The sequence below is a fragment of the Myotis yumanensis genome, unplaced genomic scaffold (genome assembly GCF_028538775.1).
Source record: "Myotis yumanensis isolate MYYU_CA2020_CCGP unplaced genomic scaffold, mMyoYum1.0.hap1 SCAF_3, whole genome shotgun sequence".
Lineage (NCBI taxonomy): Eukaryota > Metazoa > Chordata > Mammalia > Chiroptera > Vespertilionidae > Myotis > Myotis yumanensis.
This window is the reverse complement of record NW_027223754.1, coordinates 151,960,389-151,986,473: the sequence shown is the minus strand read 5'-3', so window position 1 is coordinate 151,986,473 and position 26,085 is coordinate 151,960,389. Positions and strand designations below refer to the sequence as shown.

The 26,085-nt window shown below is 39.8% G+C and overlaps 1 protein-coding gene across 1 annotated transcript in view; it reads right to left on the bottom strand.

Annotated features, from left to right (window-relative positions):
- Positions 1-26,085, bottom strand: part of WIF1 (WNT inhibitory factor 1) — an 81,681-nt gene that overhangs the window by 11,569 nt on the left and 44,027 nt on the right. Inside the window, exons 3-6 of the mRNA XM_070407649.1 lie at positions 19,597-19,705; positions 7,244-7,384; positions 6,174-6,269; positions 5,060-5,155 (exon numbers count right to left, since the gene is read on the bottom strand). Coding sequence (XP_070263750.1) covers positions 5,060-5,155; positions 6,174-6,269; positions 7,244-7,384; positions 19,597-19,705 — 442 coding nt within the window. The remainder of the gene's footprint in view (positions 1-5,059; positions 5,156-6,173; positions 6,270-7,243; positions 7,385-19,596; positions 19,706-26,085) is intronic.

The following is a 26,085-nucleotide window of genomic DNA, read 5'->3' as shown; positions in this document are numbered from 1 at the left end:
TATACCCTTAAAAGAAGACTACTATAAATCCCCCACAATTTTTTAGAAATTAAAACATTTTTAATGTAAAACAAACATAAAGCTATATGGATATGATAGAAATTTTGCATGATTTTTAAAGGTAAAATATAACCCTTCAAAGAAATTTGTTTGGACTACATCTTCAGCTTTCACCCTGTCCAAACCCAATTCATGTCACCTCCTCTCCAGTTAAGGTGACATTAAGTGGGCCCTTTGCAAAGCTCCTCACTTATATTAGTACTAGAGGCATGGTGCATGAAATTTGTGCACGAAGTGGGGGGGTTCCCTCAGCCCAGCCTACCCCCACTCAAATTGGGGACCCCTCGGGGGATGTCCGACCACCGGTTTAGGCCAGATCCCACAGGTCAGACACCCCTCTCACAATCTGGGACCACTGACTCCTAACCATTCACCTGCCTGCCTGCCTGATTGCCCCTAACTGCTTCTGCCTGCCTGCCTGATCACCCCTAACTGCTCTCCCCTGCTGGCCTGATCTCGCCCCCAACTGCCCTCCTCTGCCGGCCAATTTGGTTCTGATTAGTCAGTTTCTATGCCAGTCAGCATCAAAAGCTCCACCTTTTAGGCAGCCATTGGCTCCTTACATTCACCCAGATTTGGTTCTGATTGGTCAGTTTCTATGCCAGTCAGCGTCTCTGGGCCTATCAATGGGGCCTGATCAGAAAGGCGGGGCTGATCAGCAGCCCCTGATGAGGCCTGGAGGGAAATGGAGGCGTGGCTGTTGGCCATGCTGGGAGAGAAAGAGAGGCAAGTTCTGATCAATGGCTGCCACAGAGGCTACGGAACAGACCCTGCCTCTCTCTCTGCAGGCCTCTCTCTGGACCTGATCCGCAGGCCCCTAGGCAGTCAGCACTGACTTCCGGTCTGGTCGAGCCTTTGGTCATTACGACCCTGGCTCTTTATTATATAGATTCTTGAGCCAGATTTGCCTTAAAAGCTGTTTTCAATAGTGAAAGGGGGAAATACAATGTCTAAAGGGAAGTAATGTCCTACTTCCACATAATGCTCCATGGAAAACACCCCCCTTCCTTTTTTAAGCTAAAGGAAGAGGAAAATGAAGAAAACTTTCAAAGTTGAAATAGGTAAAAGAAAGAGAAGTCCTAAGTATTCAGATCCAACAAAGGAGAAAGCAACTTTTTTTTTTCAGAATAAGAACAGAGATTCATCATATGTAAAAGGGATCTTTTAAAATTTGACTTTTTTATGGTGTTTGGAAGAAAGGATCACTGTACTCAGGAAGAGACAGCCTGCCGACCCTCGTGAGGCCCCATAAGCAGGGAAGTGGCAGCAGCATGAGCCAGGGATGAAGAACTTGGGTATATTATTGTGGGCGTCCAATTCACTGAGTCATCCAGGTAAAAATCGACTGTGGGATTCGCACTAAACCCTCTCTCGGTGTCAACGTCTGAAATTTGGCTGTTCACTGGCACCTAAAATAGAGGGAGGATAGAAATGGGGGCGGGGAAGGGGAGGAAGGAGCAAATATCTAAAAATAGACAAGTTGGCTCATTCTATAAAAGAGATTAAAATAAAAGCTTGGATTCTCAGATTCTCAGCAATTCCAGTTATATAGCCTATTCGTTCTTGTCCTATATAAAACAGGCCAAAGTTGGCTATAGATGAACAAAAGCTGAAGTAACCTTTCAGTAGGAAAATCAGAAAGGCAATCCAAAAGTCATAAGTGTGTGCTTTCTTTGTGGAAAAGAAGTCCAACTAGAATGTTCTATGACTATCATAAATGAGAAATGTTTTTGTTTAAAATCCTAAGTATCTCTCAGCTTAAGACAATGATGTACTCATTTAGGCAAAATCAATCCTCCTAGCGTAGAGGCAGGGAGAGGCGGGGTGGCGAGGGAGGGGAGCAGCAGCATTTGGGTATAGGATTCAGAATTTGGATTTAGGAGAACCGGCTGTTAGAGTTTCCTCTTTGCTACTTGGTGCTAGGATTGTTAGGGCTGGAAGTTGAGTCTGTGAGTGTGTCCTGTCTCCCCACTGGTCCCAGCTTCTGCTGGTGATAATATGATGTGAAAACATCAGGATCAGTGCCCACTTGGCTGCAGCCCTCTGGGCACTGTCCCTTATTAACATGTAGAATGCAGTGAACCTGGAAGCTTATTTGAAAGTTACAGAATATGACAAAGCTGGTCATAGAGTCTGGCCACACTCTTAGTATTTGCATAATATGTTACTGTCCTGACCAAGCTCATCAACATTTCTGCTGTGCGATCATTCTTGACCAGAAAAATGAACCGCAGACAGTAAGTGACTTTCACAGGCACAGAGCGTACACAGGCCAATACTTAACTACTCAGTTCCTGAAATTTGTGCCTGATGTTCCAAGAGCCAATGAAAATTACTCTTTAATGTTTCTTTAAATATATAGAGCTAAGGTCTAGCTCCATGCCAGTAATTAAACAGTTTTTCAGAAGCTCTATATTCCCTCTAAACAATAAAAGCATTTTTTGTTGAGGGAGTAAAACAATGTTTTTTAATGTTTCCTGGTCTCTAGTGAGACCAAATGAAATTTCAACAAATTTTCTAAAAGAATTTTAAAAATTATTTGGAATCTAACAAGGAAGAAAACTTTTCATTTAAAGGTAAAATATTTCCAAGTGTAAAATGTACTGGACTATAGATATTTTCCTCCAACAGTGATCATGTAGTGTTTGTGAACCCATACCGATAGAAAAAACAATGCCACTGACATTACACTGCACAACCTACATCAATAACAGCCATATCTGGGTAAGCAGGGCTCACAAATGTTGTTAAACCTGTTAATGCCTGAGTTCCTCATCCAAATCTTTGAAGGATTTGCTTTATTTCCTAATAGTTTCGATATAACATTAATTTAATTCAGCTTCAAGAAATGCCCAATTTTGAAATAGCAGAGATGCTGAATGCTAAATTTAGACAAGTAAAAAAAAAACACAAAGATTCACAATAAAGAATTTTACCCACTGGCTGTTAATTATTATCAGTGTCATCAGTGCTTAATTTTTATGAATACAAATTTTTTAAATTGTTTATAACTCAATGCTCTACTTTTAAAAGAGTATCTACACTAATAAAAGTGAAAGATGCAAATTGACCATACCTTCATGATGCCCACCAGCCAATCAAGAGTGAGTATGCAAATTAACCCAACAAAGATGGCCGGTTAATTTGCATATGCAGGCGCTGAGTGGCTGGGGGTGTTCCTCACCTCCCCAGCCGCTCCAGGCCTCTGGGCAGTGTGGGAAGGTGGAAAGGCGGCTCCGGCCGGAGTGAAGGCAGTGCCGGCAGCCAGGGGAAGGAAGGCCCATTCTTGCACGAATCTTCGTGCATCGGGCCTCTAGTTTAAAAATAAAAGGTAGAGATGGTCTCACATATTATCTCAATTAGCTGTGGGGTGGAGGATCAGGGGTCAATGGTTAATTTCCAGTTAAGGAATGGGAAAAGCAGGACCTACAGAGATATCGAAATATTTGCCCAGATCCAGAGTGACTCCTGGAGGAACCAGGGCCTGAAACAGGTGGCCTGAGTGTCAACATGGTACAGTGGAAGACATGAACCAAGCCCCTCAAGCTCTATAAACCTCATTTAACTGGGAAAGTGATGGGTAACATTTTACATATCTCAAAAGTTGTTGGGAATAAAGTCAGATAATTGTATGAAAGTACTCTGTATCAGAAAATATCAGGCAATTTTTGTTCTGACTCATGCTCTTTCCTTTAGCTTTTCTTCCTTTTATTATTTATTTTTTAAAGCTGCTCATTTCAGTCTTAATTGGTGCTAACTGCATTATCACTGAAGAGACATTTCTAAAAAATAACACTCATTTTATTTCAAGCACATATTTATTTTAAAAATAGTGCTCTACTCATGCAACCATCACTTTTAACACAAGGACAATTTCATTAAATGCATACCCTTTGCAGTATATTATTTAATCTTTTTCCATAAAAGATGTGAACTGGGCAACATAGGTATCTTGTAAAGAGTATAAATCATTCAATAATAGTTAGGACTGAGTTTGAGTTCACTTTTTAAGAGTAACTCTGGCTGTGATGCTGCATTATAGGAAGGTGGAACCTGATCTCTCAGGGATGTGATCTGTAAACAGAGCATTGAACTGGGGGTCAGTGGACTTCTAGGCCAGGCAATTTGGAACAGGTTGTTTCATCTCTGTCTTTAAAAACTTAGTAGGACCTACCAAAAACCTAAGAGGCAGGGACAGCTAGTTCACAAAAATCCAGCTCCCCTTCCATACAGTTGTCAGTGGAAGACAGCTGTTTTGCCAGGGATGACATTTCTCCTGCCTGCATCTAGGAAGAACCATGGGGTTAATTCCTACCTATGGAATAGGTATGGAACTTCTGTGGGTCACTACTGAGCCAGGTTTGTGTGTGTGTTTTGTTTTTAAGCGGTGCCTGCTCCAATCTCTCTTCCTCTGCTTATTGGCTGGATCCAAAGAGCTCCAAAACTCTAGATAGGACCACAGATGGAAGGCCCCGGAGTCCCTGAGTCACTGCATGGAGCAAAGCTGCCCTGCCCACTGACCAGGTAGGTAATTCCTGCACAGGAGCATTCTGTAAGTGAAAATAAACTTTTACCGTGTTAAGCTACACTATAAGTTGAGGTTAAAGTTATTACAGCAGCCAGCTAAGTGACACACACTGTTATTAAGAGTGATGATATATTAAATATGTCTTTTATCAAACATTTAAAAAGTAAATAGAGCTCTGGCCAGTGTGCTAAGTGGTTAGAGCATCAGCCTGGGAACCAAGGGGTCAAGAGTTTGATACCCAGGGGCAAGTACCTGGGTTGCAGGCTCGAGCCCCAGACCTGTCGGGGCATGTGTGGGAGGGAACCAATTTGTGTGTCTCTCTCACATCCATGTTTCTCTCTGTGTCTCTCCCCCTCCCTTCCTTCCTTCCATTCTCTCTAAAAATCAATGGAGAAAATATCCTTGGGTGAGGATTAACAAGAAAAAGCAGAAAGGTCCTTGTTCTTTAAAAAAAACAACAACACCTGTTACCTTTATCACAATTGACTCCATAGAATCCAGGTGGGCAGATGCAGAAACCAGGAGTAACACAAAGCCCGCCATTCATACATCTCGGTGTGCAAAGGGCTAGTAGGGAGAGAGAGCTCTGATTAAGGCCAAGTAGGGTTTTGGGGCAGCAGCATTTTAAAAATGTCAATGCGATAACAGGTCTACATTTTCAAGCTTGCTGGTTGACTAAAAAACTGTCACTCTTAAGAGATGTAAGTTCTCTAAATTAAAATTTATTTTTGTGCTATAAATAAGAATGTTTTTTCATAATGGTTTTGTTTTGTTTTTTACCATTTTCATGGAAGAGAATTTTGGAATTGTTGTCTTTGAATGACTGATGAAAATTTGCCCAGAATTATTATTTCAACTAAGATGTGGTCTTAAGACTGTAAATATTTTTTTCCTGCCCTATTTCCTTGATTTTCTAAAATAAAATGCAAACAAGACAAGTTCTTACTTCTTGAAAATGAAAAATATCTTCATTATTTTGGTCAAATAAACTCTTAGTATTTAAGTATATTATGGTTAATACACATTTTCTCTTTTTTTTAATCTCTTTTTTTTCATATAACTTCCTGAATAGTGATTTCACTTAAATAGATGTACTCACTACACAAATGATATTCATCTTTTTTTTTATTTTTTGCCTTAAAGAAACTTCATAACTCAGGGATAGACTTAATTGTGAATTAAGTTATTTTAATTGGAGAAGCAACTTTCAAATCAATCAGAATACTAGCTTTTAAAATGCAACTTAGGTAGAGTGAAAAAAAACTCAAAACTTTTATAAGATAATGTCGAAGTATAGTGTCTATAATCGTTAATATTTTTCGGGGTCAGGGCAAGGGAGGAGTGGCCACAAAAAATGTAGACATTGCGCCAAAGTTCTCTGATCCTGTCACCACATATTTGGATTTAACAAAAAACCATTCCTAGACGAAATAATTTTCAATAGCTCTTCTGTGGCTTTTTGGAGATTTCGTCAACCCTTATAATGTGACCAGAAAAATAATTTCAGGGGATGTGTTAAAAGTTCACGTGGGGCTCCTGTGTGACCTCCATGTCCTTAGGGAGCAAGCCAGGGAAGCGCCTTTACCTTTCTCGCAGTGAGGGCCATAGAATCCATCAGGGCATTCACAGACACGCCTCTCATTACAAAACCCTCCATTTCGGCACCCTCCTGGGCATTCAGCTTCACCAAAGAGAAAGAAACAAGATTAAGTGAACACCTTTGAAATGTTGGGTGAACTACAGCGAGCATGAAGAGGGAGTGGTCATTTTTCCACAGTGCACCAATGATCATAATTCATTGAATACCGATACTTCTACCCCTTTCTCTCTAAACCACTTGGACTTCAAGTCTTCTTCAAAATAAGATTGTGTATCTCTCAATCTGACTTCGAACAGTAGGGGACTCATGGAAGAAGGCAAAGGAAACCTTATTCTGCCGTCACCCCCACCTGTCAATCTACTGTACCTCCTTAAGTTCATGCTGAAATGGAGTGAATGACCGTGCTCTCAATATTCACTCTCAGAGGGTGGAATGATCTCTTGGTGCATCTTTACAGCACGGAAAGTTTCCAGAGCTTAAATTCTATGCTGGAAAAGTGTGTACCAGGATGGGAAAGGAGCCAGGCCTGCATGCTTAAGTGGGCATCCAGAGTGTGGGGATGAGGTGCCTTTGCCTGGTGGAGATCGCAAGCATAATGGTGGCACCCTGTCCTCCATGGAAGTCAGCAGCACCAAGCTTTGGGCAGGGGAGTGGGGAGTGTTGCCTTGATGGGTGGCAGTTGCTGCTATGACTGCCAACCTTGCTATGAGGATCCAGAACAAGAAAAGGGGGGAAGTCATGACCATAGGTGAGATACCCCTGAGGACTCCCAAAGGATGCATTGGACGAGGGGAAGGAGGGAGGAAGAAGGCAGGGCATTCTGAAGGAGGTATAGAGTTCCTAAAATAGGAGTGGGGTCAAAGCAGAGAAAGTCTTTCTAGGTACAGTTACTGGCCCCTGTGTGTATCACCTGCTCCTCCCATTGGTATGATTATAGTTACACTAACACTTATCTATCTACCTACCTACCTACCTACCTACCTATCTATAATTTTTGACCCAAATCACACCTGGAAACCTTATGAGCTTTCTCTTGAGTCACCATCACTGATTACCTTGTTGACACGTTTTAAAGAAGATAGCATTCTGAGGCGTTTGTAGGATGGTGTTGCCTTCAGAATTCATTACAATCACATTCACTTCAAATGCTGCCACTCCATCTTGTTTTCCAAGGCATGGGAAACCAACTTGAACAACTAAAGAAAAAGAAAGTATTGAGAAATTGTTTATCCATTCCCTTCCAGTTTTACAGAAATCCTGGTAAGAGAGACAAAGAACAAAGCAATAATGTTCACATTTCATTATTTGACATCCTTGTACCTCCACTGAAGTAGGGAGTGCATTTTGATCATCTGGACATTCTCCACAGAACTTGTACATGATGCTGGGTGGAGAAAGAATGGATTACCCTACTAATATGGAATTGGGATATTTTGTTTGTAGTCTGACTTGTACTATCCCAACAAGATTTTCTCTGAAAAGTAAAGGTACAAATAGGAAGCATAGATAAATTAGTCACGGGGAAAAATTTTGTGGGTATCTCCATCAGCTTCCATATAATCCAAAAAACAACTAAAACTCAGCATTTGAGAATCCATTAAATAAAACCCTATAAGCAATACCCCACTAGTTTACTCTGTGTGCTTGAAAGTGACAAAGTACCTTCTTTGGAAATATTCTGTAAATCAGACTAGACTCCAATCACTGAACTAAGTTAATGAAGTTAATATTTTCTCAGGCTATTGACTAATATTAAGAAGTGTCCATATCGTGGGGAATCTAGAAGAGAGGTTGGTGTGATTAAAATAATCTCATGATAGTCTTATTTCTAACCGTTTAGGTTCCTACAGAGGAGGCCACTTCTATTTTGTGAATCTAGTCATCATTTAGGGTGTGTATGTGCTGACTTAGGAACTAACGGTGCTGAACAGAGAGGGCGAGAAGGGCACCAATGGTGGGAACTGGCTCAAGTCACTGGCTGAGAGACTGATCATGTAAATGTCTAAAAGCCACTTGATTATCATAACATATCTACTGGGACTGATCTAGCTGATCCATTAAACTTTAGTTCTTCCTTAGAAATAGGAAAAAATATGGCTAAGAGATATACACATGAAATTTTGCTTCACTTTGTTTTTGATGGCAGGTAATAGCTACTGCCAAGTTTGGGAAAGGTATACCAAGCCAAGAAAAATCCTTTTCCTTTAGAGTTTTCATAAGCCTTTCCCTTAGGTTTATAAGAAAAAATGAGCTGGAAATTGGTCTGCTCTTTTCCATATGTCACTGCACACAAGCTTGGTCATACAATCTTAACGTGCTTTGGCAACCAATACTACTCGCAAGATTTTGGCATTGTCACTGTTCATTACTGTTCCAATCTCAAAGTAACACGGATTTCCAGTTCTCCTTAACCTTAAGATGTTAGCATTGCAAATAATCAATTATGTGATGAAAAGGATATACAGATATTTTAACAGAATAAAAAGAGAAAGCTAAAGGTGTGTCTGAAGTTCCAAAGTAAAACTGTCCCCATTGAAAGCCTTGGTTTCATAGAAACATGAGCAGACTGTTAACCTCCGAGGGAAGGTGGGTGGGAAGAGGTCAACCAATGAACTTATATGCATATATGCATAACCTGTGGATACAGACAGTATGGTGGTGAGGGCCTGGTGGAGGGGAGAAGGAAGCGGGCTAGAAGAGGTTAATGGGGGAAAAGGAAAACTATGAAATACTTTCAACAATAAAGATGGGTGGAAGGAAGGAAGGAAGGAAGGAAGGAAGGAAGGAAGGAAGGAAGGGAGGAAGGAAAGGAGGAAGGAAAGGAAGGAAGGAAGGAGGGAGGGAGGGAGGGAGGGAGGGAGGGAAGGAGGGAGGGAGGAAGGAAGCCTTGGTTTAATGAAATCTTATATATGAAAATGCCAGTTTACAAAGCACAAAAAGCTATTGTGGGGATTTCCACTTCAGCTGGAAGCAAAGGAGCTGATGAAGGATTTCTTTCACCTGTTAACTCTGTTATAATTTTCACTTTGTTCAATTATAAATTTTTATTTTTCTCATGAATATTTTTTGGCTTATTATTATTAATTAAATTTATTGGGATAACGTTGGTTAATAAAATTAAAAGTATTTCATGGTCCTCCTTTTCTCCCCATTAACCTCTTCCAGCCTGCTTCTGTCTCCCCCCTACCCCCCCACCCCACAGGCCCTGACTACCATATTGTCTATATCCATAGGTTATGCATATATGCATATAAGTTCATTGGTTGACCTTATTGGTTTCAAGTGTACACTTCTATGATACATCATCTGTATAGTACATTGTGTGCCCACCACCCAAAGTCAAATCTTCTTCCATCACCATCGACTACCTTTAGCTCAGCAGTTCCTTCGAATCAAGCTTGTTCTCATGAATCCTCAGCATGGACAGGTAGGCCAATAATTGCCCCAAGGTAAAAAAAAAAAAAAAAAAAAAAGGCGGGGAGGGGGGCGGGGAATGGAAGAACCTGAATGGATACTTAAAGATAGACCTTTAAGAATCTTCCTCATCACATGTCATTATCCACACCATTATATTCCAGGTGTATCTTTTTCCTGGACCTTATGCAGCCTCCACTTTGCAGCCCCCCCAATTCTTTCAAAGAGGCTTTCAAGTTTTATTTTAGCTTTCAGAATATTGGTATGCAAGAGATGTTTGTAAGTAAATGCTTGTTACTGTTTATCAGCATTGTTAAGAAGAACTGCTAGTTTGTCCATATTTTCAGATGTGCTAAAAGCAAACCATTTTCAAATCTGGCTAAGGTACGATTTCATGTTCACATGCTCCCATCATCTGGGGTTGCTTCTAGAGGGTTTGGAGTGCTCGCATGAAAGTGTGTGATTTGCTAACCTGGCCTCTAAGTCCGTCAAAGTGAAGAGATGCACAGAGAGCTCCAGCCTGGGGTTCTAAAACAGATGGCTCTGAATCATCCCAGGGGAGAAAAACCAGGATGTAAAATCCAATAGAAACTTCAAGGAGGAAAACACCATAAATAACTTTCTTTAGGGTTTTCAAGTTGATTTTTCCCTCTAAATGGTTAAATACAAGTCTGAGTCAAAATACATACCAATTCATTGAACAGGTGAAGCTTTATTGAGTAATTACTATGTGCCAGTCACTGTTCTAAACAATGAGGATACTTTAGCGGGAAAGACAAATGAAAACCCCTGCTCTTTTTGGTGATTATGTTTCAGTGATTTATTTTGAAGACATTTTGTGATAGTAAAACATTTTAATCATTTAAAAAATCTAGAAAAAATCTCCATTCATTGATAGACACTTAGGTTTCTCTGGCTTGGCTATTGTAAATAATGCTGCTATAAACATTTGGGTGTAGATATCTTTTTGAGTTAATGTTTTGATTTCCTTTGGATATTTCCTAGAAGTCAAATTGCTGGATCCTACAGTAGTTTACTTTTTTATTTTTGAGGAACCTCCAAACTGTTTTGCATAGTAGCTGTACCAAATTACATTCCCACCAACAGGGCAGAAATGAGCCCTTTCTTCACATCCATGCCATCATTTGTTATCTCTTGTCTTCAATAATAGCCATTCTAAGAAAGGCATGAGGTGATGTCTCATTGTGGCTTTTCTTTTTTATTAATTTATCTTTATTGTTGAAAGTATTACAGATGTCCCCCTCTTTTTCCCTATTGACTCTCTCTACCCAGCACTCACCACTCCGAGGCTTTCACCACACTATTGCATATATGCATGTAAGTTCCCTGGTTAATCTCTCCCCTCCCACCCACTCCCCACCCCTGCCTTCCTTCTGAGATTTGTGAGTCTGTATGATGCTTCTATGTCTCTGGATCTATTTTGTTCATCAATTTATTTGGTTCATAAAATTCCACATATGAGTGAGATCATGTGATACTTAAGCTTTCTCTGACTTGGTTATTTTGCTTTCATTGTGGTTTTAATTTGCATTCACCTATTGACTCATAATGTTGAGCATCTTTTCGTGTACCTGTTGACCTTTCATATATCTTCTTTGGAGACATGTCTACTCAGGTTCTTGGCCCATTTTTAAATTATTTTCTTTCTGCTATTGAATTGTATGAGTTCTTTATATATTTTCGATATTAAACCTTATCAGGTATACGGTTTGCAAATACTTATTCCCATTCCATAGGTTTTCTTTTCACTTTGTTGATGGTTTCCCTTGCTATGCAGAAGCTTTTTAGTTTGATGTAGTCCCACTTGTTTATGGTTTATTTTTTTGCTTGTGTTTTAGGTGTCATATCCAAAAAGACCTATGTCAAGGAGCTTTATGCCTGTGCTTTCTTCTAGGAGTTTCATGGTTTCAGGTTGTACATGTAAGTCTTTAATCCATTTTGAGTTCCTTTTTGTGAGTGGTGGATATGTTAGCCTCATCTCAGCAACTGACTCTACCCAGACTAGATCACTTTCAGTTCCCAAAGATGTGGCCCACCCCCACAGTGCCCTGACTGCCTAGGTTGTGACAGACTCCACACCTGCTGTGTGGAGTGCTCTTTCTCCTCTTCTGTCCAGTGTCCTTCCACTCACCTTTCTAGATGCAAATTAAACTGCGCCTGCTCTCTGGAGCCTTTCCGAACACCCCCTGCCTATGTCACTTCAGTTACCTATTTCACAAACACCTCTCTCTCTCCATGATTGCATCATAATGACATGATTTAGTTATGATTCTGCAATCTTTGCTAGACCTGAGATTTTCAAAGGCAAGGACCATATCTTATTTGTTTTTGTAATCTAAGCATCAAGTATTTGTCTGTCACAACCTAGGCACTGACAGACACAAAGATATACCTCATGCGAGACACAGCCATATCCTTTATACACACAGGCATACACTTGCACATATACACATGCACACTCACACTACACAGAAAGAGACAAGAATTCACCAAAGACAGTGGGAGATATAGGTGATAGGATATTAACAACATGCACCCAGAAAAACACATGTATAAAGAGAAAGAGACAGTGAAAGCAGAAAAAGCATAGTCTCCACTTCCAAAGAATAGTAGAAATGTGAAAATTACGTTGTGCTTTCACAACAATAATGAATAGAGAGCCATTTTTACCAAAAGCTAGATGAAATTAGGCCAGATGCTGTAAAATCCAATGTGGTCTAGGTTGTATAATTGAAACTGAGGTAAATTAAAACAACTCAGAAAAACTAAAGCAGATTGCACAATAACTCACATGGCGTTCAAGTACACACTGATGCGCGATTGATTGCATATAAACAACCTCTTCTACAGAAGTAAACAGCAAACGTATTCTGATGAAATACCTCTTCCACGCTGAGATGAGCATGGTGCTCATGCAGCCTCAGCCTCAGCCTCCGGTCACCAGAGCCACTGCCCTCACAGGGGAGAAGGTGAGAGCAGGGGGTGGGGGTGGGGGGCTCATTCTCAGCACCACGTGATTATACACTGCTCCAGGATTATGAGCCAACCGCACAAACAGTCCTCAGTGCTCGGAGCTGTGCTGACAGCCATTTATTCTCTCAGCAAATACTGAGCCACCTCCTCTGGGCTTCACTTTCTGCTAAGGACTGGGGCTCCAAGAAGATGGTCCTCCCAGCCTCAGCACCTATTTAAACGTTTGTAGATATTGGGTTCCTGAAAGTCTTGATTGAGAAATACCGCTGCTCTCTTGGTTTCCTGGTATGACAGAGACGGAGTGTTCAAAGAGGCAAAGCCTGGGCTTTATGGAAACTTTATGTTTTTTGTTATCCAACTCCGTTATTTTACAGAACCACCCTGCAGTTTGTATTTCCTGTTTTTGATCCTTGCAGATGCCAGAGGCAGGCACTTCATAACTGTTAAAGATCAAGCGTTTTCTTTTTCAATGGGTAGGCATATAAGGAGTCAGTGGGATAAAAGAATGGCTTAGCAGCTTGGGGGTATAAAATAGGCCAGTAGAATAATGAACACTACCTGAATGCTTAGGAGCAAAGACACACTGTTTTGGTTACTTTGTAATAATTCAAGGTACCCTCCTTGTTCCTACTGTGGGGACTGAGCTAATGAGGCTAATGAATAACTGCCCTGCAATGGACTGAAATTCCCATAAACTTCTTGCACCTGCATTTTTTGCAAACAAATCCTACATCTGCCACCAAAACCTATTGTGGGGGGAGTTGTACATACAAAGTGTGTGTATGTTTGTGCACAAGTCACCTGGTCCTGGAAGGCTTGTTCTTTTTCAAGTCTCCTTGCCCAAAGCATCATCCATTTTTCCCCTCTAAATTTTATTACTTACCCGAGGCCCGGTGCATGAAAATTCATGCACTGGAGGGGGGTCCCTCAGCCCAGCCTGCCCCCTCTCACAGTCTGGAGCCCTCAGGGGCAGGAGGCAACCTGGTGATCAGGGGAAGGCGATGTCCCATCACACCTCTGCTCCTGCCACTGCCGGCAGCGCAAGCCTCGGCCGGCCCTGGTTACCTGAGCCTCGGGCGGCCCTGGGCAGCTGGGGGCTGAGGGGACTGGGTGCCGCCATCTTGTGGCTGTGGGTGCTGCCATCTTTGAGGGTGTGGCAGTCAATTAGCATATTCCCTCCTTATTGGCTGTGGGCACTGCCATCTTTGCAATGGTGTGAGGGTCAATTAGCATATTCCCTCTTTATTAAATAGGATGATGGTCCCTAAACATGGTCTATTAAAACAGTCTCACATCATATGTTCAAACTCTTATTGTTTCAATATCTTAAGAAGTAGAATTTCAGTAAGCTTTTTTTACTACTCACAAAAAGTGAATAAAGCTGGGAAGATTTAAGCCTCAAGCATTAAATTATAAATTCAAAAATTTAAGACTTATTGAGCAGGTGTAACTGTGTCATTAATGTAATTATGCATTTTAGCCTGGCTGGCGTAGCTCAGTGGTTGAGCATTGACCTATGAACCAGGAGGTCACAGTTTGATTCCCAGTCAGGGCACATGCCTGGGTTGCAGGCTCCATCCCCAGCAGGGGGCGTGCAGGAAGCAGCTGATCAATGATTATCATCATTGATGTTTCTATCTCTCTCTCCCTCTCTTTTCCTCTCTGAAATCAATAAAAATATATGTAAAAAAATAAAAAAGTAACATGATATGAGACACATGACATGGCCATATTCCAGAACTTGGTAGCCAGAGTGTCTTTTGTGTCTCCATGATGTAGTAAAGCCCCAGCAATGCCATCTGAGTGGAATTAGGATATCCCTGTCTCTGGGATGGGATATTCCTGCCCCTGCAGCCACGTATCACAGGCTAATGAAGCTCCAGAACCCAAGGCCTCCTTCATTCACATGGGCTTTCGAGAACCTCAAGCCCATCTAGATTGGAAGCAGATCCTCTGGGTGGGCTGCTAGTCACACCTGCAGCACTGGGATGACCCAAGAGAAACTCAAATTCACTCTTCCTGTCTACACTCACACTGGCACTATTCCAGGAAATTAGGAAGGCTCTGTGCTCATTCAGTCCCCAACTCTTACGCTGGGATATGGCAATCCTGAGCCATTGGAAGTAGTAGATAACTATAAACTGATTTCCTAATTTTTTAATAGATTTAAATTAGCTCCTAATGAGATTTTCATTTGACATCTGACAAAATTAATCTAACATCTCTCTAGAACAGTGGTTCTCAACCTTCCTAATGCCGCGACCTTTTAATACAGTTCCTCATGTTGTGGTGACCCCCAACCATAAAATTATTTTCATTGCTACTTCATAACTGTAATTTTGCTACTGTTATGAATCGTAATGTAAATATCTGATATGCAGGATGTATTTTCATTGTTCGTGACCCACAGGTTGAGAACTGCTGCTCTAGAAGAAGACTAATTAAAAAAAGAGGTTATGTTATCAGTTATCTAAAAAAATATTATAAAACTACAAATAATACAGTATTAGAATAAATAGTATGCTCTAAAACAACCCCTATGTATAAAAGAAGTTAATATGAAATAAAGAGCATATCATGAATTGATTCAACATCTCAAATTGGTAAAGTTGATGACTCAGAAAAATAATTCAGGTGACAGCCTTACCTCAAACAATCGCCAAAATAAATTTATATAAAACATTAGAAGCATGTGTAAGTTATCACTTACCTGCTCTTTAGAAGAGAAATTAATTTCAAAGCATAAAAGTAATTTTAAAAATCACAAAGAAGAGATAGGTTTGACCACATAGAGTTTTAAAGACCCTGAAAACTCCACCTGCCTCAAAAAATATAAAAATAATACATTTAAAAAGAACTGCACTAATTTGAAAGAATATACACACCCCTATGTTCATTGTAGTGTTATTTACAATAACCAAGCTATGGAAGGAACCCAAGTGTCTATCAATAGATGAATGTATAAAAAAGCTGTGGTACATATTTACACAATGGGATACTACTCAGCCTCAGTCATAAAAAAAGAAGGATCTCTTTATGACAGCAGATGATTATGCTAAATGAAATAAGCCAGTCAGAGAAAGACAAGTGCCATATGATCTCACGCATATGGGGAATCGAATGAACAAGATAAACTAACAGCCTGGCTGGTGTTGCTCAGTGTCAATCTATGAACCAAGAGGTCACGGTTCGATTCCAGGTCAGAGCACATGCCCGGTTGCAGGCTCGATCCTCAGTGTGGGGTGTGCAGGAGGCAGCCAATCAATGATTCTCTCTCATTATTGGTGTTTCTCTCTCTCTCTTCCTCTCCCTTCCTCTCTGAAATCAATAAAAAATATATTTAAGCAAACTAACAAACAAAATAGAAACAGACTTAAAGATAGAGAACAGACTGACAGGTGTCAGAGGGGAGGGGCATGGTGAAAAAGGGTGAAGGGATTAAGAAAAAAAACCAAACTCGTAGACACAGACAACAATATGGTGATTACCAGAGGGAAAAGGGGAGATAAATGGTGATGGAAGGAGACATGATCTGAGTTGGTGAACACACAATACAATATACAGATGATGTATTGTAGAATTGTACACCTGAAACCTATATAATTTTATTAACCAATGTTACGTCAATGCATTCAGTAAAAAAGAAAAGAGTTGCCTTAAAGGGTAAATATACTTGGCATATAGAGAGCTTTGCAAATCAATAAGAACACTATTATTTCGATGTAAACATGAGGGTGGTACACAGACATTTTACATTGTCTTAACAGGTAAAAGTGAATGTTCCACCTCAATAGGAATTTTAAAAAGTCAAATTAAAAGAACACTGAGAAACCACTTTTCACTTTTTAAGTCAGCCAAGCAGTTAAGATGATTAATAACCCACATTGAGCAGTTACACACAGTGAGCCAGGCACTCTCCCACACTGCTAGCCAGGGTGCAAATGGGGGCAAGCGTGGTGGAAAGTAATTGCATTTTGACAATTTGTTCTAAGAGCCTTTTAAAAAGTGCATAGTTCATATCCTTTGACATAATAATTCGACTTCTAAGAATCTATTTTACCAAAATAACGAGATGAGCACCAAGATTTTGACACACACATTAATCAACAAGTATTTTCTGAATGCCTGCTCTGTGCTGGGCCCTGTGTTGGCAGTTGCGGTGAATAAAACACAGAACTCCTGCCCAGTGACTGTCTGCTACTTAAAAGGGATGTGTATTGTGATATTTCTAGATTCAGACCCTGAAAACAATCTAAGTAGCACACATTAAAGGAATGAGTAAATAAATCATGTCAGGTTCATAAAATGGAATATTATAAGGGCACTAACCCTACCAGACCACTGTACCGATTTTTAGGTAATTTCCACACAAAGGTGGAATATTGGTGCTAGATGAAAGGTAGACCTATTTTCTACAATGTCTCCAAGTTCCATCTTATTCTAACCACTTGTTTGCATGTAACTAACATTTTTCTATATCATGTTGGTTTTTTCTCTTTAATGCTCAGGAGCCCAGGTATAGGGGACAGTTAGGTTCAGGGCCTCAGGTCTGGTAGACTTAAAAACAACTTCTGGAAAAATCTATGAAACAGGAAAATGCTTATGTTAAAATGTTAAAAGCAAAAAGAAAGTATTGATGCAAAACCAAAGATATATAATTTTACCACAATTATGAAAAATATGCTCATAGAAAAAAGACTGGAGAAAATAATTGAACATGTTAACATAAGTGATCTGTATTTTTCTAAAAGTCATAAAACCTGGGCTCTAGTATCAGCTCCATTGCTTATTACCAATATATGACTTTGAGAAAGTCAATTAAACTTCATAAACCTTCATTTTCTAATTTGTAAAATGGAGCTGTAATTCTGGCCTTGACTGCCTCCCAGAACTCAAATTAGATAATGCATGAATGGGTACTTTTGCAAACTAAAAGCTCTAACTAAATATTACATACTTTTATTTTCTTAGCAAAGAAGAATGATTAGATCTGAAAGACTAAACCCCTTTCTTCCACTTTTTTCATATGGAAAATTCCTATTTAATACAGTAGTACCACCTTACCTGTGAGGGAGATGTTCCAAGACCCCCAGTGGATGCCTAAAACCACAGACAGTACCAAAACCTCTACTGTTTTTCACTACACATACATACTTATGATAAAGTTTAATTTATAAATTAGGCACAGTAAGAGGTTAACAGTAAGAAATATAATACAATAGAACAATTCTAATAATACTAGTGGCCTGGTGTGCCAATTTGTGCACCAGTGGGGTCCCTCGGCCTGGCCTGCGGGATCGGGCCAAAACCGGCTCTCTGACATCCCCCGAGGGGTCCCAGATTGCGAGAGGGCGCAGGCCAGGCCAAGGGACCCCACCAGTGCACCATCGGGGCCGGGGAGGGACACAGGAGGTTGGCCAGCTGGGGCGGGACCACGGGAGGGCTCCAGGACATGTCCAGCCCATCTCACTCAGTCCCAATCAGCCAGACCCCAGCAGCAAACTAACCTACCAGTCAGAGCATCTGCCCCCTAATGGTCAGTGCACGTCATAGTGACTGGTCGACTGTCTGCCCCCCTGGTGGTCAGCGCAAGTGCACGTCATAGCAACTGGTCAATGGGTCAACTGCCCCTTGGTGGTCAGTGCACATTAGAGCAAGCAGTTGAGCAGCCTTAGCATATCATTAGCATATTATGCTTTGATTGGTTGAACGGCCAACCAGATGACCAGAAATTTAGCATATTAGGCTTTTATCATATAGGATACTACAATAAGCATTATGTAAATGTGGTCTTTCTGAAAAATAACTTACTGTACTATATTCACCTTTTCACGTAAAGGAAGTACTTTGGTGTCTCTTTGGCATATTCAAATTGCCAGCATCACTCCTATTTTGCTTTGGGGCACTTATTGAGTAACATAAGGGTTACTTAAACACAAGCCCTGTGATAGTCTGATACCTGAGATGGGTGGGTAGCATATACAACATGGATGTGCTGGACAAAAGGATAATTCACCTAGTGGGCTGGACAGAGGGGCGGCGTGAGTTTCATCACACTACTCAGAACAGTGCACAATTTAAAATTTATAAGTTGTCTATTTCTGGAATTTTCCATTTAGCATTTTTGGACCACAATTGTCCAAGGGTAAGTGAAACCACAGAGAGTGAAACTGCAGATAAGGGGGGGACCACTGTACAGTGCTCACTTTGCAGTTTTTCTTCATTTACCCCATTGGCCCCCTGTCACTTGCTTTGCATCTTTGCCACATTTCTGTGCACTACAATAATCCACACTCACTGGCCAGATATATCTCACCTGGCAACTTTCTTGTTTTTAATCTGGAAATATATGAGCTGGGACTACCTAGAGCAGGGGTGGGCAACCTTTTTGTGAGTGCGTGCCAAAACCAGCAAAATCTCTGACTCAAAATTCTTCTGCGTGCCAACCCTAATTTTTTGAGAACATGTTACGCCTACTTGATATCTCTTAAGGTGTACGTATGTGAAGAACCTTGAAGAAATAATAAAATTCATTCGAGCGACAAAAACACAGTATATGATGATGAAAAATACATTTATTTTTTAATGTATACATGTTATGTAAAATTATTTATTTATCTAAGATGCACCTACACTGAATTTATCTGAAAAATAAAAAAGTCAATATTAAGAAAAAAATTGTAAATGGAAGATTATAAGAGAGGATTTCGCATACCAGCAAAAGTTACTGGCGTGCCATGTTTGGCACAGGTGCCAAGGTTTGCCCACCCCTGACCTAGAGTTTTTTAGGAATTTATAAAACTGCCATTTCTTCACGCCCACCCTTATTTTTTGCCCAAAGGATATAAAGACATAACAACTGAGCTGCCCTAAAATCAAGTAATCTCTTCAGGAAAATATTCCATAAGCCCTCTAATGGGTGGTATCTGGGTCTTAAATATTATTCCCGTCACCATTACATTTTAAGGGTAAACCTTTCTCTGAGGCAAGGACCACCCACCTGAGGCCTTGTGAGGCACTGTTCCCAGCAGAGGGACATTGACGGTTGGATCTGCCATGATGCCTTTATCCAGAGAGCGCAAGGACAGGAATTCATAGAAGTATTCTGCCTACAACAAAGGGCATGACAGTCAGCACCATGGAAACCACAGAGAGTGAGAAGGCATTTCTCAACTCATCATCCCTTTGAGGGAGAGTGACATTTTCACTACAGGACCTCTGGAGCACACGACCACTTAAAATTGTGCGTCATAAATTACTTCTCCCAGCTACACTTCCCTCACACTTTACTGATAATGTTTATCACTTAACATTTTGTTCCAAAACACATTTTAGCTGGTATTATGAACAGATTGCGTGCTGGATGCACTAATATTTAATAACTTTGGATTATTTATATTGCCAGGTACAATAACAACAACTAGCGACAATAACACAACAAAACGTCCATGTATGCATCCCATGTGCCAAGGCTTATTCTAAACACTTGCATTAACAGTACATATAACAATGGAAAAGAATTGCATGGATGGAGTGCAAACACTCTGGGGAAAAAAATGCATTTCAGTGGCTATATTGTTTCCAGTACTCTCTAATAAGTTATCATTCGCTGCTCCATCATTATATACTCTAGCTTTATCACATTCTAAATTAAACCTATGTTTATATGGCTGGTATACTTAAAATTACATTTATAAAAACATAATTTCAATAAGTTTTAAAAACTAAATTTAATGGGGTGACATTTATTAATGAGATTATATCAGTTAGAGTGTATGATTCTATAAATACATCATCTGTATATTGGTTGTGTGCTCATCACCCAAAGTGACCATATATCTGACCCCCTTAACCCTCTCCACCCTCCCCTCAGCCCCCTTCCCCTCTGGTAACCTTCATACTATTGTCTGTGTCCATGAGCTTTTTGTTTTGTCTGTTCATTTGCTGCTTTCTGTTTTATATCCCACATGAGTGAAATCATATGGTCCTTGTCCTTTTCCATCTGACTTATTTCACTTAGCATGATATTCTCAAGAGGAATCCATATTGTTGCAAATGGCAGTATTTCATTTTTTCTTATGGCTGAGTAGTATTCCAGTGTATATTTGTACCCAGTAAGTTACAAAAATCATTTTATGTGTTAAGAAAAAGGATGAAAAATTAGATGAAGATTAGGTAAAGATTAAAACAATGATTGTGTAGGATAGATAACTATTTTTTTCCTTCTCTCTCTTTTTCAAATTTTTTACATGTGGTTCCATACCTTTTATAGTGAAATAAATACATTTATTTAAGAGCAAACATTAATCATGTACCCATCTGATCATCGATGAAATATTCTTCTTGGACTTCTATTTAGTGTGGCTGTGTTCACATAACAATCTCATTTAAAATTCTTGCATGTCTCCTTGAAAGTGTGCTTCAAGAAAACAATACTCACTTTTAAAAAAATTTATTGTTGAAAGTATTTACATATGTCCCCTTTCCCCCTCATTGACCCCTTCTAGCCCACCCCACCCCTCACTCACTATTAAAGTAGCTTTTGAATGTCTATTCCAGAAGCTGTTGATGCTGTTCAAAGAATGTGGAACTGAAAGAATTTCACTCAGAGTCCAGAAACAACACTGTAGAGCAACGATTTTCAACCTTTCTCATGTCATGGCACGCAAACTACTAACATTCTGCGGCACAACAAAAAATATATTTTTTGCCAACCTGGCAAAAAAAAAGGGGGTATAATTTTAATTTATTCACACCAGATAGCTACTAGTATTGTTGTGCTGGCTGTTGTCATCTTTTTATATAACATACATAAAATGGTATCATAAATTACTTCTCCCCGATACACTTCCCTTTGCACTTTACTGATAATGTTTGAGGTCAAAGAAAACCTAACTTCTATGCCAAAGAGAACAGACAGCCAGCCTTAAAGTTTGGGAACAAGTTTCACAAATTCTAGGGAAAGGAGGTCAGTGCCCCTGACTAAATAGATATTGCATGTTTTAAAAATTCTTTCAGCACACCAGTGTGCTGTGGCACATCGGTTGAACATCACTGCATAGAGCATTTGGGTCTCCTGTTGTAGCTTTTGAGGATGGCCACATTAAGTAGGCTGAGAGCATGGAATCCACTGTGTTCAATATCAGGGAGTTGGCATGGCCACTCAACATGATGCATTTAAGCTTGATGGACTTCTCTGGACAGCCAATACTCTGATCTTATCAATAACAAATTTCACACTACAGAGGCTTTCGGGTGATTTCTTTGAGAATCAGTATACATTATGGCTTTTCTCCTGCAGTTCTAAGACTGTATCACAGGTCAAGAACTGGTTCAAACAATTTCCTATTTGGAACTTATCAGCAAAGGCAGTTGCCAGAGTCAACATTTTTGTTTGTTTGTCTCTCTTGTAGAAGATGATAGTGTTTCATAATCTCTGAAATATATAATTTTCTTTATACTTAGCATAGTTTTTAAAAAGTGGTTTGCTCATGTATTGTTTTCATTGCCTTATTAAGAATTCCAACTTGAAAACCACTTAGAGATTGACTAACCCTTTGTCTCTGATTTTGACACTGATTTCTTTTAACGTTCCACTTCGTCATTATAAAGAGATCTACCAAAACCACCAATACCATATAAATATTTCCATAGATAATCATCACCATGAGGCAGAGATGAAATATATTACTCATTTAACTTAAAATTTTAAATATTTCCCTCAGAGTTATAGAAAATGGTTGATGAAATAAGCAATAGATTTGTAATGTCATATTCTAACTTCTAGTCAGGACTTTGTTTTTACTTTGTTTATAATATAATAAATATTCTTAGTCCCAAACCTCTCCACTGGAAAAACTATTTGGGGTCAAAGAAACCTAACTTCTATGCCAAAGAGAACAGAGAGCCAGCCTTAAAGTTTGGGAACAAGTTCCACAAATTGTAGATTTATTACTTAGATAAAAGGAAGTCAGAGCAGGAACTGTAATAGGGAGGTGGCATATTGGAGAGCATGCAACTTCTATTAGGAAAAAGTACATTTTGTTTCATTAAATGACACTAGTGGAAACTCAGGTAGAGGCAAGGAGAGTGCTTATTTGGGAAACACATGAAAGATTGCCTTGTATTCAAACAAAGAATGGGCCTATTCAGGAGAATAATTCACTTCTAAATTAAATTGCTGAAAAATCTTGCTGGCCTGGTTTGCATGCAGTAAATTTTCTTTTCATGGAGAGGTATAAAAGACACACAAACTTTATCAAGAGAGGAGTGCTGGAGGCCTTTTAACTTGCTCCTAAGAGACTTGGCTGAATATTGGGGTTGTTCCTTTCAGAAGTGATGAAGATATCATTTAAACAGCAAAATGGGACAACTCATAAGGCCTTCACTCTGGCGTGCTTTCTTTGGGTAGACAAAGAGAGCAGAGAATTACATTAACCGTTGGTAGAAATGGAGAAAACCCAGTATTTCTTTTCCACCTTTGAAGTTCTGGGTTTATGGTGTATATTTAACCTAATAAGCACAATAATTGCAGGATCCTCTGAGTTAAGAATCAAAGGTTCTTCATAAAACCATGAAGGCTGTCAAAGAGGCGCTCAAACCTCATTTAATTTCATATATCCTGATGCTGAGCTAAGTGCTCATGGGAAAACACCAAAACAATTTGTCCCAAATAAAATGTTTGTCCCCCTCACCCTAACCGGTTTGGCTCAAGTGGATAGAGTGTTGGCCTGCGGACTGAAAGGTCCCAGGTTTGATTCCGGTCAAGGGCATGTGCCTCGGTTGCAGGCACATCCCGAGTGTGAGGTCTGAAGGAGGCAGCTGGTCGATGTTTCTCTCTCATCGATGTTTCTAGCTCTCTATCCCTCTCCCTTCCTCTCTGTAAAAAAATGAATAAAATATATTTTTTAAAAAATGTTTGTCCCCTCAAAAAATATTTGTCCCAAAGAAAATTTCAGATGGTTTAGAGATACAAAACATAGAGATGCCTTAAGGTTTAAAACTTTAGAACTAATTTTTCTTGAGTCTTTACTTGAGTCACTGTTCATTTCAGTCTCACAGCAGCCTACTGTTTTTATAGCATAGACGTATGTCCAGATTAGCAGCACAGGGAGTTTGAGAATTATTAAAGGGTTATAGAATAGCTCCTACAATGTGTGTGAAAGGCAAGAAGAAACCTACTGAAATGATGAAGAGAGGAAAATAGTTCAATGTGAAAGTCTCAAACGTATAAGCATGCCCAATGCTTAAAATAACCTGACGCCTGAATGTCTAGACCAGAAATTGTCAGATCTCACATTCTTCCTCCGCATTCTTCTTGTCACCTCTCTGTAAAATTTTGTCCTTCAAACTCAAAACTCGTTCTCCTTGGATTCTGTGACACTCTGCTGACTCTCCTCCCAGGTCCTGAGTTTCTGACATTTCCTCATTAACTCTCCACCTCTCAGCTCTTGATCACAGAAAATCGCTAAGACTCAGGCCTCAGCTCCTCTCTCTTTATATTCTGTCATAAAATTCACGCACTCTCACAGATGGAACTATTTCCTCTCGGGCAATGACGCTCGATGTGAACCACTGGCACTGCCTCATGGCCATGCTTGCCTCGTGGAGTCTAATTATTGTCACCCCAAACCAGCTTCCCCTCCTGATTTCTTTATGTCTGTCAAGAGTAGTATTTTTCCTATCACAAAGGTACTGGACCTCAGACTTGTCATTGTTTCTTGCCTCTACCTCCTCTCCCGATAGCCAGACATCAAAATTATCTTTCTCATTATCTATCTTTTAATTTTGTCCCTTCCTTTCATTCCCACTGCTTCCATCTTAAACCAGCCTTTATTTCTTCATTGGCATTATCATAAAATTTTCTGAAATATCCATCTTGCCTTCCTCTTTAACTTATCTGCCATAATATAAACCAACATATCTAATTAAAATATAACTTTTGCCATGTCATAATCCTCTCCTGTCTCCCTTATCTCCAAGATAAGGCCTTTAGCCTAAGTGTCCTCCAAATTTTATTTCTTTATTTTTTACTTTAATTTATCAATTACAGTTTACTTTCAATATTATTTTGTATTGGTTTCAGGTGTACAGCATAGTGGTTAGAGAGAATCATACTTTACAAATTGTTTTTCCCGATATTTCCAGTACCCACTGGCACCATACATGGTTATTACAATATTATTGACTATATTCCCTATGCTATATTTTACATCCCCGTAACCGTTTGTAACTACCAATCTGTACTTCTCAATTTCTTCACCTCTGTCACCCAGTTCCCCATCACCCCTCCCCTCTGGCCACCACAAGTCCACTCTCTGTGTCTATGAGTCTGTTTCAATTGTGTTTGTTTGCTTATTTTGTTCTTTAGATTACTACTCTCCAACAGGGGTCTTCTGCAACTCACCTGGCCTGCTCTGAATATAACATAGCCATGTCTGTATCCTAGTGTTTTCATCTGTACTGACCGGTGATTGGACTTAAATCAGCTCAGCCTTTAAACATATACCACCATGCATTATTATTAAACATTTCACAGGTATAGGTCATGTATCATATACATTTTGAATTCTTTGTGGTTAAGGATGAGGTTGCATTTTCCCCCAACATTCTATTGGCAGTCATGCAGCATTGTGCACAAGCAAGGTATTTAATAAGTATCTGCTGGATGAAAGAATGGTCTACTGAGAAGCATCCAGATGCATAAGCCAGGGCATCTCTGAACACATTGTTGTGATGAAATGGCATTAGCCCTGGTTCCACTGACAAGCAGCAGCTTTTCTGTTCTGGCAATTGCTAAATTACTTCTATGGGTCAAAAGATTATCTTTTTACATATATATATTGAACTTATTGGGGTGATATTGGTTAATAAAACCATACAGGTTTCAAGTGTACAACTCTATAACACATCATCTGAATGCTTCATCATGCATTCACCACCCAAAGTCAAGTCTCTTTCTGTCACCATTTATCCCCCCTTTATTCTCTTCCACCTCCTCCACCCCCCTTTCCCTCTGGTAATCACCATACTGTTGTCTGTATGTATGTGGTTTTTTTATTAATCCCTTCATCTTTTTCACCCAGCCCCCCAAACTGCCTCCTTTCTGAGAGCTGTTAGTCTATTCTGTGTATCTGTGATTCTATTTTGTTTGCTAGCTTATTTTGTTCATTAGATTCTACATGTAAGTGAAGTCATATGGTATTTGTCTTTCCCTGACTGGCTTATTTCACTTAGCATAATACCCTCCAGGTGCCTCCATGTTGTAACAAAAGGTAAGATTTCCTTCTTTTTTATAGCCTGGTAATATTCCATTGTGTAGATGTGCCACAGCTTTTTTATCCACTCATCTACTGATGGGTCCAGATCTTGGCTATTGTAAATAATGCTGCAATGAAGAACATAGGGGTTCATATATTCTTTCTGATTGGTGTTTCGGGATTCTTAGGATATATTCCCAGGAGTGGAATTGCTGGGGCATAAAGTAGTT